The sequence below is a fragment of the Coffea eugenioides genome, chromosome 2, assembly GCF_003713205.1.
Source record: "Coffea eugenioides isolate CCC68of chromosome 2, Ceug_1.0, whole genome shotgun sequence".
Classification (NCBI taxonomy): Eukaryota; Viridiplantae; Streptophyta; class Magnoliopsida; order Gentianales; family Rubiaceae; genus Coffea; species Coffea eugenioides.
Window position 1 is genome coordinate 8,320,476 of NC_040036.1, and position 13,050 is coordinate 8,333,525.

General features: G+C 37.6%; 2 protein-coding genes across 4 annotated transcripts; one reads left to right on the plus strand and one right to left on the minus strand.

Annotated features, from left to right (window-relative positions):
- Nucleotides 1-272: 272 nt before the first annotated feature.
- On the plus strand, nucleotides 273-3,839 carry LOC113761505 (serine/arginine-rich splicing factor RS2Z32-like). 3 transcript variants are annotated; one of them, XM_027304518.1, is made up of 7 exons: nucleotides 273-359; nucleotides 1,283-1,394; nucleotides 1,991-2,030; nucleotides 2,147-2,242; nucleotides 2,551-2,753; nucleotides 2,843-2,929; nucleotides 3,259-3,839. In XM_027304518.1, the coding sequence occupies exons 2-7, from the start codon at nucleotides 1,288-1,290 to the stop codon at nucleotides 3,617-3,619; spliced, it is 894 nt and encodes a 297-aa protein (XP_027160319.1). In that variant the 5' UTR covers nucleotides 273-359; nucleotides 1,283-1,287; the 3' UTR covers nucleotides 3,620-3,839. The 3 variants fall into 3 exon arrangements, with proteins under 3 accessions (XP_027160319.1, XP_027160320.1, XP_027160321.1); XM_027304519.1 differs by having other exon boundaries at nucleotides 294-407; XM_027304520.1 differs by lacking the exon at nucleotides 273-359 and adding an exon at nucleotides 426-446.
- An 827-nt stretch (nucleotides 3,840-4,666) lies between these two features.
- LOC113763851 (protein MAEA homolog) lies at nucleotides 4,667-10,207 on the minus strand. Its single transcript, XM_027307817.1, has 7 exons — nucleotides 9,671-10,207; nucleotides 8,998-9,192; nucleotides 8,369-8,491; nucleotides 6,078-6,263; nucleotides 5,686-5,819; nucleotides 5,245-5,431; nucleotides 4,667-5,166 (listed from the first exon to the last, which is right to left on the minus strand). The coding sequence occupies exons 1-7, from the start codon at nucleotides 10,031-10,033 to the stop codon at nucleotides 5,065-5,067; spliced, it is 1,290 nt and encodes a 429-aa protein (XP_027163618.1). The 5' UTR covers nucleotides 10,034-10,207; the 3' UTR covers nucleotides 4,667-5,064.
- Nucleotides 10,208-13,050: the final 2,843 nt, after the last annotated feature.

Sequence of the window (13,050 nt, forward strand, 5' to 3'; positions counted from 1 at the left end):
CAAACTTTGGAGGGTGAAATTGGCATTAAATTCATTAGTTCTCATCAGAAAGGGGAAATTTTTTGTTTAAAAAGGAAAACCCACAAAAAAACTATAAACCCAGACAGGACAAGGGTCCCATGGGCCCAGTGCCTTACCGAGTTCCCAACCATAACATAATGGGCTTCTGTTCGAGCCCAGTGTTTTCCAATTAAAGAAAGCCCATACAGGCAGACAGCAGCACCTTATAATCCAAGGAAATCGTCAAGACAGCCTCCATTCACCCAGTCCAAACAACCGCCACAGTCCGCAGAGGATAAAATAAAAGGGGGATCTGGTTCGTTCTAGGGTTCTTCTTTCCGTTTCATCTCTTTCTGCAGGTACGCCCAAGCTCCCCGTCCCCTCCCACTTACCATCTTCCCCAGCTTGTAATTCTTATTCCGAGCTATCAGCTTAGCCATTCTTCCGTAAATTGTTACTGTTTTGATAATCCTTTTTCATGTACTACGAATTTGCTGATATATCTGTATATGTCTGCTTGCTTGCTTTTTTGCATATATGCTGTCTTCTGTTGGATTGAGTCTTTTCGTACATGCCTACTTTATCTGTTAAGTAGGTAATTTGAATGCGGAAGAGTGTAAGGTTTGTGACACTATTGGAATAAGGGTTTGTTATATACTGGTCCTAGGTTATAATCCAAGTGATAATAAATCGAACATTTTTATGACGTATTAGTAATTGTTAGCTCTACATCTATGAAGAATGTAATTTTCTGGGGTTTCTCGTATTACTTATTTCTTTTGGTGATTACATGTGCAAAATGGTTAGGTTTTCGGTATTAGAAAGCAAATGCCGATTTTCACTCACAATTCTAGAAATTAATGGCAAATTCGAACCATTTAAGTATTGATAAGAAAATAGAAATTGATAAACCAATATTGAGTTAAAACCACCATCTCCATTTCAATTGTAACAACAATTATGAGTACCTGTAAAACCCCGAGGAGAAACTGTTACATAGATGTCTATTATCTTGTTCATATCTGTTTTATCTTGGCTATAAAGGAATTCTAAGAAAAATTTCGTAGCTCCATTTTATTTTGAATTGAATAGAAAATAGGTATCTTCTTTTGTTTGAATAAAGCACAGCCCATGTCACCCCATAAAGAACGGCAATAGAATAAAAGAGAAGAGGGATATTAATAATCTGCTGATATGTTTAGTATCATGTATTCATGTTCTTTAGGTTTTGCACAAATACTTTTAAAAAGTTGGGGCTCTAAAAGATTATTGCAATTATTAGGGAAAATGCCTCGCTACGATGATCGCCATGGTGTTACAAGGCTCTATGTTGGCCGCCTTTCTTCAAGGACCCGTTCACGTGACCTGGAGGATCTATTTAGCAGATATGGAAGGTAATTAATCTACTTCAGTAGAATTTGACTCATTTCATTTGCTTTTTTTTATTTACTTTTTTCGTAATCTAGATAAAGTTTATGGAATTTTGGTGTAATGTTACTCCATCTACTTCTGTTTAAGCTTTTTGTTTTCCCCCTTATTGGGTCAATACTTCCCACCATTGTTCTTTTTCTGTATTGGTCATCGGTCTTTGTTCTGGGGTTTATCCACATCCAGGCGTCTTGGGCAGAATCAGAATCCTTGTGAAACCCTTATTGCCTTTGAGATTCAAATTAACACTTCTATACAAAATCTATTTGAGAGAAATTGTCCCACGTTTCATTTTAACTTGAATAATGTTTCTGAAGGTTTATGGGCTTTTGCCCAGCCTGGAGGTCTATGGTGAGAGGTTGCCCTTGGTGGAATTGGTCGCTTGTCTTGCAGAATGTATAGGAGACTTTGGCGATTCTATCTTAATGTTATTACAATTTTTTTTGATGGAAATGGCAACAATCTCAAACTGGTGTTATAGTTCATCTTTGAGGGGCGAAGTATCAGTCCTTTGGTTCTAACGTGTTGATGGCCTTACTGTTTGTGGCACCCATTTACGCAGAGTACGTGATGTGGACATGAAGCGTGATTATGCCTTTGTGGTACGCTTTTCTAGTATCTTTTTTAAAGCATCTTTTGCTATTTAAGTGTAAGAGGGAGTCCTGTAACCTTTATTTTCATGGGCTCCTCTTCCCTTTTTATCTGCTATTGGTTGCAGGAATTTAGTGATCCTAGAGATGCTGATGATGCAAGATATAGCATGAATGGCCGGGAAGTAGATGGAAGTCGTATTATTGTGGAATTTGCAAAGGGGGTAAGGTTTTCACTGCACGCTATTCATGATCCTTCTCTCACTTCCTGTTTCAGTTGTTTATTGTGGATCACTTGTACTTTTCCTTTGATTGTTTGCATGTTTTATGTTGCCCTGGCCGCATCTTTTCTTTTGATTTATTTATGTTTAACTGAGCTGTTGTTATTTTTGTCAGGAAAACTTTCACGTTACAAATCATAGTTTTGCTTGTTTATTCCTGCCTCTGAAGCATATTCAGATGTGTCATGTTTGATTTTTTTTTTTTAAGCGGGTTCTAAAGTGGCTAAAGGGGCTCTGCTTTTTTACTTTAGGTACCACGTGGTCCTGGTGGCTCCCGTGATCGTGATTATCTTGGCAAAGGTCCAGCTCCAGGAACTGGGCGCTGCTTTAATTGTGGAATCGATGGCCATTGGGCTCGAGATTGCAAAGCTGGGGACTGGAAGAACAAGTGCTATCGATGTGGTGAACGAGGCCATATAGAAAGGAACTGTCAAAACAGCCCCCAAAAGCTAAAGTGCATACTGGGATTCCTTCTTTTTTTTCCCCCATCTTTTTATGATTAGTCAGTGTTTCCATGTTCTTAACTGAGTTTTGGTTGCGCAGACGCGGGCGCAGTTATTCTCGATCACCATCTCCTCCTCGTCGTGGCAGGAGTCCAAGCCGTAGTTACAGCAGGAGCAGAAGCTACAGGTTAAACATCTTGACTCATTACTAGCTTCTCGATTTATTTTCTTTGCTTAGATTTGCTATTTTGTAGGCCTAAGTTTCCTGAATTTGGAATCCATTTCCATTGGTAAAATGTTGCTTTGCATGAGTTTTAACTTGCATGAAAGGAAGGGGGAAAGTAAAATTTATCAATAAGTGATGGGCACCTTCATTTTCCTTGCATTTATCTTCAAAACCTGTCTTCATGTTAAAGTGCTTTATTGTAGGAATTTGCTGTTTTTGCACCAGGTCATATTGGATCAAAATGCATTTGGAATGTGACCCTTTTTTTGGTATATACCGTGTGTTTGCAGCCGATCGAGGTCTCCACCAAGGAGGGATCGTAGCAACGAGCGTGAGGAGAAAAGATCTAGGAGCCCTAAGCGTCACAGGGTATCATCTCCACCACCATCCAAAGGGAGGAAGCACAGCCCAACACCTGATGAGAGAAGCCCACGAGAGAGGGGCACTCCTTCACCAAGGGATGGTAGGCCAGCCAATGGCTCAGAGAATAGTAGAAGCCCTAAAGATGATGCTCCAAGGGATGATGGTATCAAAGATAGGAGTCCTCTTGAAGAAAATGGCCATAGCCGAAGTCCTAGCCCCATCCGTAGGGACAATGGAAGCCCCGCTGATAATGATGAAACCAATGGTTCACCAAGGGGCAGTGAGTGAGATATGAAGTATCTCAACTCTCCTTCATTTCTGTGTAATCTGTTTTGGGAGGTCTATATGTATTAATTTGGTGCTGGAACTCATTATCCCTGTTTCTATGAGATTTTATACAATCTATTACATTTGAAGAACGATTTAATCCACTTTGTTCTGTGTGTTGATACGCCAGCCAATTAGCCAAATAAGTTGGCAGTTTGATAATACACTGAATTTCTACTCCTCTCGTGGAACCAGGGAACTGCTGCTCATATTTATTTGGTCCAATAGAAACATTAAGCAGTACTTTGACTTTGGCCCTCGTCCGTTACTGCTCCTCCTCGAGTTTATTGATTTGCATTAGGGGTTAACCTCCAGTTTAGTGATTTACATTGGGTATAAACCAGTTTTCTGTTGCCCGCGAAGGTCATGGGACTAGCTGTTTAACGATTCTCCTGCACTATAATGTGATAACTTGCCTTGTCCTTTTGAAAGACGGAAGCAAGAAATCAGTTTTACCTGGTCAAAGAAACCGACGGACTCTGGAAGAAATTTTGCAGCGTCTATATCATTAAAGCGTACGGTTTTTTGAATTGCTGATATCAACTGTCGGCAGCGGCAAACAATATAGCAAATCACTCAATGCTGTTCACCTCCAGTAAACAATTGAATGTAGCAGAGATTTCCGCTGGTGTTTCTTCGCTGTTGCTAAAGAAGCTGAGAAATGGGTATGCAAGATCCCCTCTGCACATGCTGCTTTCGTCTTCAGGACATGTCCAAGATTAGAAGCACAAAGGAATCCCCGCCACCAACTGCATTTTCACCGCTCCTCCCTCTCCCTCGTCACCACTCTCTTCATACTGATGCATGTCTCTATATGATTCCGCCAACCGAATTTCCACCTTTAATTGTACCTCTTTAATTTGCAGTTAGCTGTTAAGAGTGAATAACATCACACATAACGTCAATAACGGACACCTGATTCAATGGCTTGAGCTTCGTGGAAGAGCTCAAGGTGACGCCAGATGGACATAAATCAAGCAAATCCAAGCATCTTCAAAATCCAGAGGGTTAGAGCCGAGGTAACTCACAGTAACAAGTCGTTATTTTATGTTTTTGCAAAGGTTCAGAATGGAGTTTAGTTTGTGTTCCGCTATTTGGATGGAAGTGTGTTACAGATAAGAGCTCTATTAGCCAATGCTACACCATCGGCATCAAGTGAAAAGCTTTACTCAACTACCTCAAGATTTAAATAAAGATCTTAACTAATAATTACAAACCTAAGGGGGATGTACTTGGCATATGTACATTTGTATGTATCAAATTGTAGGTCGGGGCATCAAAACAAGCACCCAGACCAGTACCTGACATGACCAGATGCCAGACAATCAGCATTCAATAGAGAAACTACAGGCTGAAGAACAGGTCGCCAATCACTTGTATGGACCCGATCAGTTTTAGAATGGGTCTCATGAAATATATGCTTTGATCACCTCAGTGTAGTTGCAGACTAGGCCTGTCCTTGGGCATGTAATCCTTCCATCATTCTTCTTTGCCATTTCCTCGAGAGCCTGCCATCGCAAAAAGAACAGGGGTAAAGATTTTAAGAACTCAAGAGAACAATATAACATATAGAGTATGGTGCAAACCTTAGTGCTGTACACATATCCATTCGGCAAGACTAGTGGCGGATTCTCAGTATCCATCAGTTCCTTGGTAATGTAGCAAACAAGTTTTGAATGATGCTGCTTTGAATATGGAAGTGGAAGAGCTAATTTACGGAAGCTCTCTTGTGAGAGAGGATCCTCCTTTGTGCAATCATCTTCATAACAGAATCTAAATCAGGTCAAGGAAAAAGTGGGGATTCCGAAAAATCACTCCACACATGAAACACCATATTACAAGTTAAACCAATTAATATGGTGTCAAAGGAAAAAAGGAAAAGGAGAATAAACTAAGTTAATTATCTTTCTGACCCTCCAAGCAAGATTGACAAGACAAAACCATTAGATCTGACAGTCTCAAGCATTTAAAAATTTTATATATCAGGAGAAGAATGGGAGATAACTATAGAAACCAGACGAGGATACGGAGTTTTCAAAGCAGACAAGCCTGCTTGCAAATATATGTTCAGCAAAGGCTCTAGTGTCATGCCATATAACCTGCAGAACTCCTGCTTGAATTGGTCGACTAGGTAGTCCCATTGCTTTGCTTCAAATAAAACCTGGAAATTGCAATAAATAACAAATGAAATGAAACAAACAATAACCCTCATGTGGAACGAAGGCAAGCAAAAACCACTTCGTACAAAGACCCTATTCAATTACATGCAAATGGAGCAACTTTTGCAATCAGAGGTCAAGAGTGTTTTTATGCCCTCTGCAGTCCTTTCCCCTCTCCGAGTTCTTCCTCAAAAAGAGGGGAAAAGAAAATTAACAAAAAGGAAAATTCAGGAAAATTGAGGACAAGAGAAGATATTCACCTTGTAAGTTGGACATTCAGTATTACTTTTAAAAGCAAGTGTGGCCATGACCCGCTGCAATTCTTTCATATGGGTGGCTCCCCATGGCGCTAGATACTTGCGCGCATACGTAATTGCTCGCATATTGTTTTCAGCTCTTACCAACTCTATAAATTCTTGTAACCTCAACTGAAACTCAAATTTGCTCTGCCATGAAGAGAATAAAAAGCTTAGTGCATGAAAATTACTCCAGTAATCAAGTAACAATTCAATCAGAATTCAACATTATACACAGCTACACAAAGAGAGGTAAACAGTGTAAATATCTTGTGAATGAAAACCTTTTCTTTAATAACATAAAAATAGCCATTCTGCATGAATACTTCCTCTTTAATTGAAACCTTATAACCGTGACTTGACAAGCCTACAATCTTAAGCTTCATTAACAGTTGATTGCAATCGCAATTTTCCAGCATTATCTAACTTCATCATCATAGACCTGCTAACCATACTTCAATGTAAATTCTCTCTCTCTCTCTCTCTCTCTCTCTCTCTCTTGACAGAGCATCACATTTTTCAGAGTAGTCCACTTTTTTATTCTTTTTTAAGGAGTGTTCTGCAAATTTTATCCTCCAACTACCAAATTCATAAAGCATTGAGAAAGTAGCATTACCTAACCATCATCATCAGTTTTACTATCAGTGACAACACTAGACGCCAGAAAATTAGCCTTCTCCACGTTAAAACTGGAAAAACAAAATAAGGTTTCACTTTCATGGTATAGAAAGGCAATAGGTTTCTGACAGATTCTTTCACTTAAGGTTCAGAGTTTGCTTGTGTGACTGATCTGTTTGCTTTTGATGTGGAAGGTTGACCTTTATGGCATCTTCTGAAAGTTTGTCTGATTATCATTTAGTCCAGAATATTAGAGACTGAAGTGTGAGGAAATATATGCAGCTCTACATAGATGGATGTTTTTAACATAATTCTGTGCGGGGAGGGGAAATTTTACTTTCAAGATTGACTTTTAAAAATATATCCTAGCAAATATATCTCAAGTTGCACAGGAAACTTGGCATACTGAATGATGCAGTATGAAGGTGTATATAGCTTTCTTGACAGCACAAGTATTATGGCCTGTATGGTATACTATAAAAGTCCATGTCACCTTAAGTCTGGAAGTAAAAGATTCTTGTACTTAGTGCTGGATGAATTTTTATGCTCAAGACAATTGAAACATTATGAGCTAGCAAGCAATCTGCTTATATTCAAGCATACACTTGAAGTGATGCTACGAATAACCACTTGTGACCAGAGACCCATCTTCCACCTCAAAAGCAAACAGATCACTCACACAACCAAAAACTGAACCTTAAGCGAAAGAATCTGCCAGAAACCTATTGCCTTCTATACCAATAAGTAACACTTCTGAGAATACTCAAGCATACATTTAAGGTGATGCTCTGGAAAACCTGTTGTGACCAGGGGTCTATCCTCCCCATCAAAAGCAAACTAATTACTCATACAATAGTCTACAATGTGTGATGAAATAATGTTAAAAGATGCCAGTGCATCATCATACTTCTAAGCTAGATGAAATTGTCTTTATACACAAATTTGTCATATTCCACCATTAGTAAAGAATAATCAAGCAGAATTGCACAAGATAGATGCTTTAATTTTATTTTTCTCACTACCTTTGTACAAGTCAATAAAGAATGCATAGCAGGAAAATAAAAATAATAATAACACAAAGTCTACAGACTACCACATAGAAGAAGCACCGCATTCAGTACTTTTTAGTCATTGAAGTTTATATACGTGAAATCTGAGAACTCACTAGATTACGACATGCTGTTTAGGAGACGAAACAGAAAGCATTCAGACAGGTTCTTAAAGAGCCTTGCTAACAAAGAGACTCCATTCTGATAAATGAGATTACAGCATATAACCAACTTACGACAGCCAATTATAATATATCACGTACTTTTGCAAGTTAAAAAGTAGTTATTTTAAGCTTTAACCATGCTGCATAATATTCCAGAAACAACATTCAGCACTGTACCAGGAAAGAATTACTACCAAGAGAATTACAATTATAGAATTGTGAACTTTGTTACTTGCTATTCTATTAGCTTTCCATGAACCATCATGGAAGTTTCATGCAAACATTAGAGAGTTTGAAAGATTGAACATCAAATAGTAGAAAAGCCGATGGATATTACTGAATCAAGGAAACCCAATCCACAACTTAATGCAACTAACCGCTTAACTTCAATTTTCAACAGTTTGTACAAGGAATCATCTGATACCTTTGACTTCTTCAGTCTGGACTTGTTATCAGCACACCAGGCAAGAGCAGGAGCCACCTCTTTGCTTTGAAGAGCTTCAATGACTTTTTTTGCTTCGAAAAAGACATCAATATCAACAAAATCCTAACAGAAGGAGCGTGGTTAGTCATCATTTTCCAATGTATTTACAACACTTTCTACAGCAAATTGCAATGGGGAACACAATAGCTTTACATTATAATAAACTGATCCCTCCCAAAAGAGGTGCATTAATGCCAAAGGGGAAAGAATGAGAACTAACTAAGATCAATTGGAAGATAAGTGATATGGAAATCAGAATAAATGAGACACTTTTATTGAGAATTTCTAACTTAATGGAGAATAAGTCAAAAGCCTTAGAAGTCAAAGCACAACACACAGATGCTTGCACCAAATGCATCTCATAAGCAGCCATGAAACAACAAACTGAGTCAACCACAAGATATATTGGTATTTGCATTAGGTGGTTCACAATTAGCTACTTTGTGCCATAAAATAGCTGCACCCAAGAAGCTGAAGATCAAATATTCAGATCAAAGAACAAACTAAAGCAAACAATTTTCCAGCAAATGCAACAACACATGCTGCAAAACAGGGCAAGCAGAAATCACCTGAATACTGCTGCTTCCTGCAAGCTTAATAGCAGTGTCATAATATGACATGCGCAACATGTAGTCAACCAGTATCCGCTTCAGACGGATATTGTTCCATTCCGATAAATTTTCTGCATCAGCAGACTCCAAATGGTCCAGTCGTGCTCGGCATCTCTGCGCTTGCAAGTGCTCTGTTCTACTTCCTTCTTCCAACTAATTAATGAAGCCACATGTAATTAAATCACGAGAAATTCAAAATTCAACAATTCTGACACATCAGACTCTGTAATAATTCGTCAACGGTGATTTATTTTTTCATCCTATATGTTTAATGCAGTTGACACTGACAAAAAGAGAAATTATTTACTAAGCTCCACATAATTGCATTCGGAAAAAGAAGCTAAGTCAACAACAAAGAAAGAAACAAATACAAATCTCACATTTTCCAGATTAAACGCAGCAAAGATTTTTCCTGACCTTTTACTACTTTCTACAATTGAGAATACAAAACTATTGAAGGATAGAAATAATCAGCTTCAGATTTTACATATTTCAAATTGAACTTAGAAAAAAAATATCCTGTGTTCCAACATAATTTTTGGTTAATTTCTCCAACTTAATGTAAATTAGTTCTCTTATATCATTGTAATTGCAGTTTCCAAGGTAATTAAAATACCACTAATTGGACTACCTTCCGCTTGAGTCCTTGTAATCGAGAAACGAGTGAATTAAGTTGCTGAACAGCATCATCACGGGAGAGTTCAGCGGAGTCGGCGGCTTCAGCGACGCCGGATATGACGGCGGAGACTTCTTTCTCAACGATGCGGTGGTTAGCACGGATCGTCTTCTTGTAGTGCTCGAATGGGACACGAAGGAACTGGTGCTCGAGTTTTAGAGACTCCGCCAGTTGAGTTAGCTTAGATGATGGAAGCGCCGAGGCCGAAACGGCTCCGGCAGTAATGGCGGCGGTGGGTGTGGCGGGGGCCGAGGTGGTGGAACCGGTGGTTGAGGATGCAGAGCTGCCGTTGGGAAGCGCGTCCGTTTCCATCTCCATTTTTCCTGCAAAGAGGATCTTTTTGGATGATTATTTGGATCAGAATTTAGAAGCTGATTGCTGTAGAGGGGAAGCGACCGAGCAGATTGGGCAAAACGGGAAGAAAGGTCGTTTTCTAATTTGTGCTGTGGCAAGTAGAAACGCTGTCGTGCGACTCTGTACACTTGTGCTTCACCTGTGATTTTGGGCTTGCAAAGTGGAGATTGCTACCTTCAAGTCTGACAATTATTCCCCATGGACATTTGGCCCATTTGGTGTGAACGCAATGGACAAAATATGTGGGGCTACATCATGGTATCCCTTTGCTTTAGTTGTCTGACATATCCTATTCGGCACTTGAGTTTTTGAATTTTTTTTTTTTTTTTTTGGTAAAAATCACCCATCTACAATAATATCTATTTAGGGTTGCAAACAAGTCGAGTGAATTGAACTTTAGACTAATTGAACCGAATCTCGACTTAATTTTATCAAACTCGAATTCGAGTTCGAGTTTGACGAACTGCCAATTTAAAGCTCGAGCTCGAAAAAATAAAAAATAATTATTTTTATTTTTTAAAAAAAATAAATAATATAATATTTTTTCTTAATAAATAATAAAATATTAGGGATATATATGTAATTTTACTATTAAAATAAAAAATAAATATATCTATATACTCGAGCTCGCGAGCTAACGATCTTAATATTTTGAACTCGATATTTTGACCAACTCGAGTTCGACTCAAACTGCTCGCAAGCGGTTCGGTGAGTTTGCAAACCTATTTATACTATATATAAAACTTAAGGAAGGGATTTGGGATTAATATTGGGGTTAACATTTATCGTCACATTATAAATTTACTTTTTTGCTCTTATAAAAACTAGTTTTTATTTTAACTACCTATAACTATCCATTACTATTTTTACTTTTAACTATTTAAGTATATGTTTTCAACATAACTACTAATATAAAATTATTTTATGAAAATTATTTAAAAGATTAGAGTTTGTTTCAGTAATAAAAATTTTATTTAAAATATATGACCATAAATATTATGTAATTTTGAGCACTAGTTCTAATAAAGTATTTGGACTCGTATAAATTAGGTATTTTGAAACATTTTTTTTAGAATTTTACAGTAGATGTATTTGTATGTTATGTTTTGGATTAACCTTCTATACACTAACAACGTATATGCTATTACGGTTGGATACATGATATGTATATAGAATTGAGATTTCAAATTTAAATTCAAATTATGTGTCATGTATTAAATGATGATAGTGTATACACTATCAATATATATAATATTAACACTTATATTGTTTAGTGTTTTTAAAATTTTAATTTTTTTGGGCCTTCTTAAAAATTTTAAAGAGTATTTTTCTCCCGTCAACCTCCCACTAGGCCCTTTTCAAACCACCTCTTCCCCACCGCCACCTTCTCCTCGCAAATAAAGGGGAAAAGGAAGGGAAGGGAATGGAGTAGAGGAGAAGGGAAGGAAAAAGAGGAGAAAGGAGGAGGAGCTAAGGGAAAAAAAAAAAAAGAAGAGAGAAAGAGGTGACAGACGAGAAATGGTGGTGGGGGAGGTGGCTGCCATTTGGTGGAAGGAAGAGGATGGGGGAGGTTGGGAAATGGTGGTGGAGGGAAAGAATGTCAAAATGTGTTGAAGGAAGGTTGGCTATTTTTTCAAGTTATTTTTTTTGTTTTTTATTTATAACGTTTGGTTTGTGTATGAGATATATTTGGAGCATTTTTTGGATCTATTACTTGTATTTGAAAAATTAGTAGTCTTTTGTGAGAAACTCCCCTCCCTACCAAGATTTAAGTTTTAAAAAAATCACACCAAAAAAAATACCCTCCCCTCCCATTCATCTCTAATAGCTAGTTTGAGAGGATGGAAATGAAAAGAAAAGAAGAGAAATGGTAAGTTAGAAAAGAAAAGAAAGGATCAAAGTTTCTATCTAAGTTGTTTGAGAGTTTTAAAAAAGAAAAGAGAGTGAGTAATTTTCTTTCGTTTGGGAGTTGAATGCAAAGGAAAGGAAAAGATACTTAAACAAATTATTTTACAAATATGCCCTTTCTATAAACAAATGTGAGAGGGATTCATCGGGTATTAAAATGTTTTGTATAGAATTTTAAGGGTAATTTGGTCATATTAAAAATTTTACTTAAACATCTGTCCGTTCCTTCCCTTTCCGCCCAACATTGGGCGGAAAGTTTTCCAAAAGATGGAGGGCGGTGGAATCTTTCCTATTTTTTTCTTTTCCTTCTCATTTTAACTCCAAAACAATGGAAAAACTTTCTTATCCCTTCAAAGCCTTTCTTTCCTTTTCATTTCCATCCTCCCAAACTAGCTATAAGGGTGTGATAGTAGCGGAGGTTGGTGTGACGAGAGTAAATGACACATGCAAGATAGTAAGAGTAGATTGCCCATGGAGGGCGCAAAAGAAGGGGGTGCATTTGATGACTTTGGTTTGAAAGTCTGATTAGAATGGACTAAATATCTAATTAGAATGGATTAAATAGCATACAAGTGAGGGATTTAACTAATTCAAATATCCGATCGAATTTAGGTTTTAAAACCACGGTTTCACAAACCTTGGTTATTTTCATTTTAAAGTCAAGCCCCGGAATTAATCTAATCTGGCATTGTTAATAAAAGATTGCGTTCGCGATGAAACTTGGTATAAGGTAGTAATAGAGGCGAACAAAAATCCCTTGGAAGTTTGTCAAGGGAGCTTTAACTCTTCCATAAGTTTAGAATATTTAACTTGCTTCAGCTCCAAAACGTGCCCAAAGCTTGAAACTCCTTAAATCTCGATGTATATGTATATATCCTTATATATATATATAAGAATAATAATATATAAGAAGACGTTTTTGGGCACTGTTCATTTTTTTCATCTGCTCTCTACAGCCGCATTTTTGTCCTTCTAATCTTTTGCTTGTGTTTTTTCTTGGAGCTATTAGAACTGATTGTTGCTTATTGTAAGCCTCAGCCGAATGTTAGTGAAACATTGATTGTTGTGCAGCA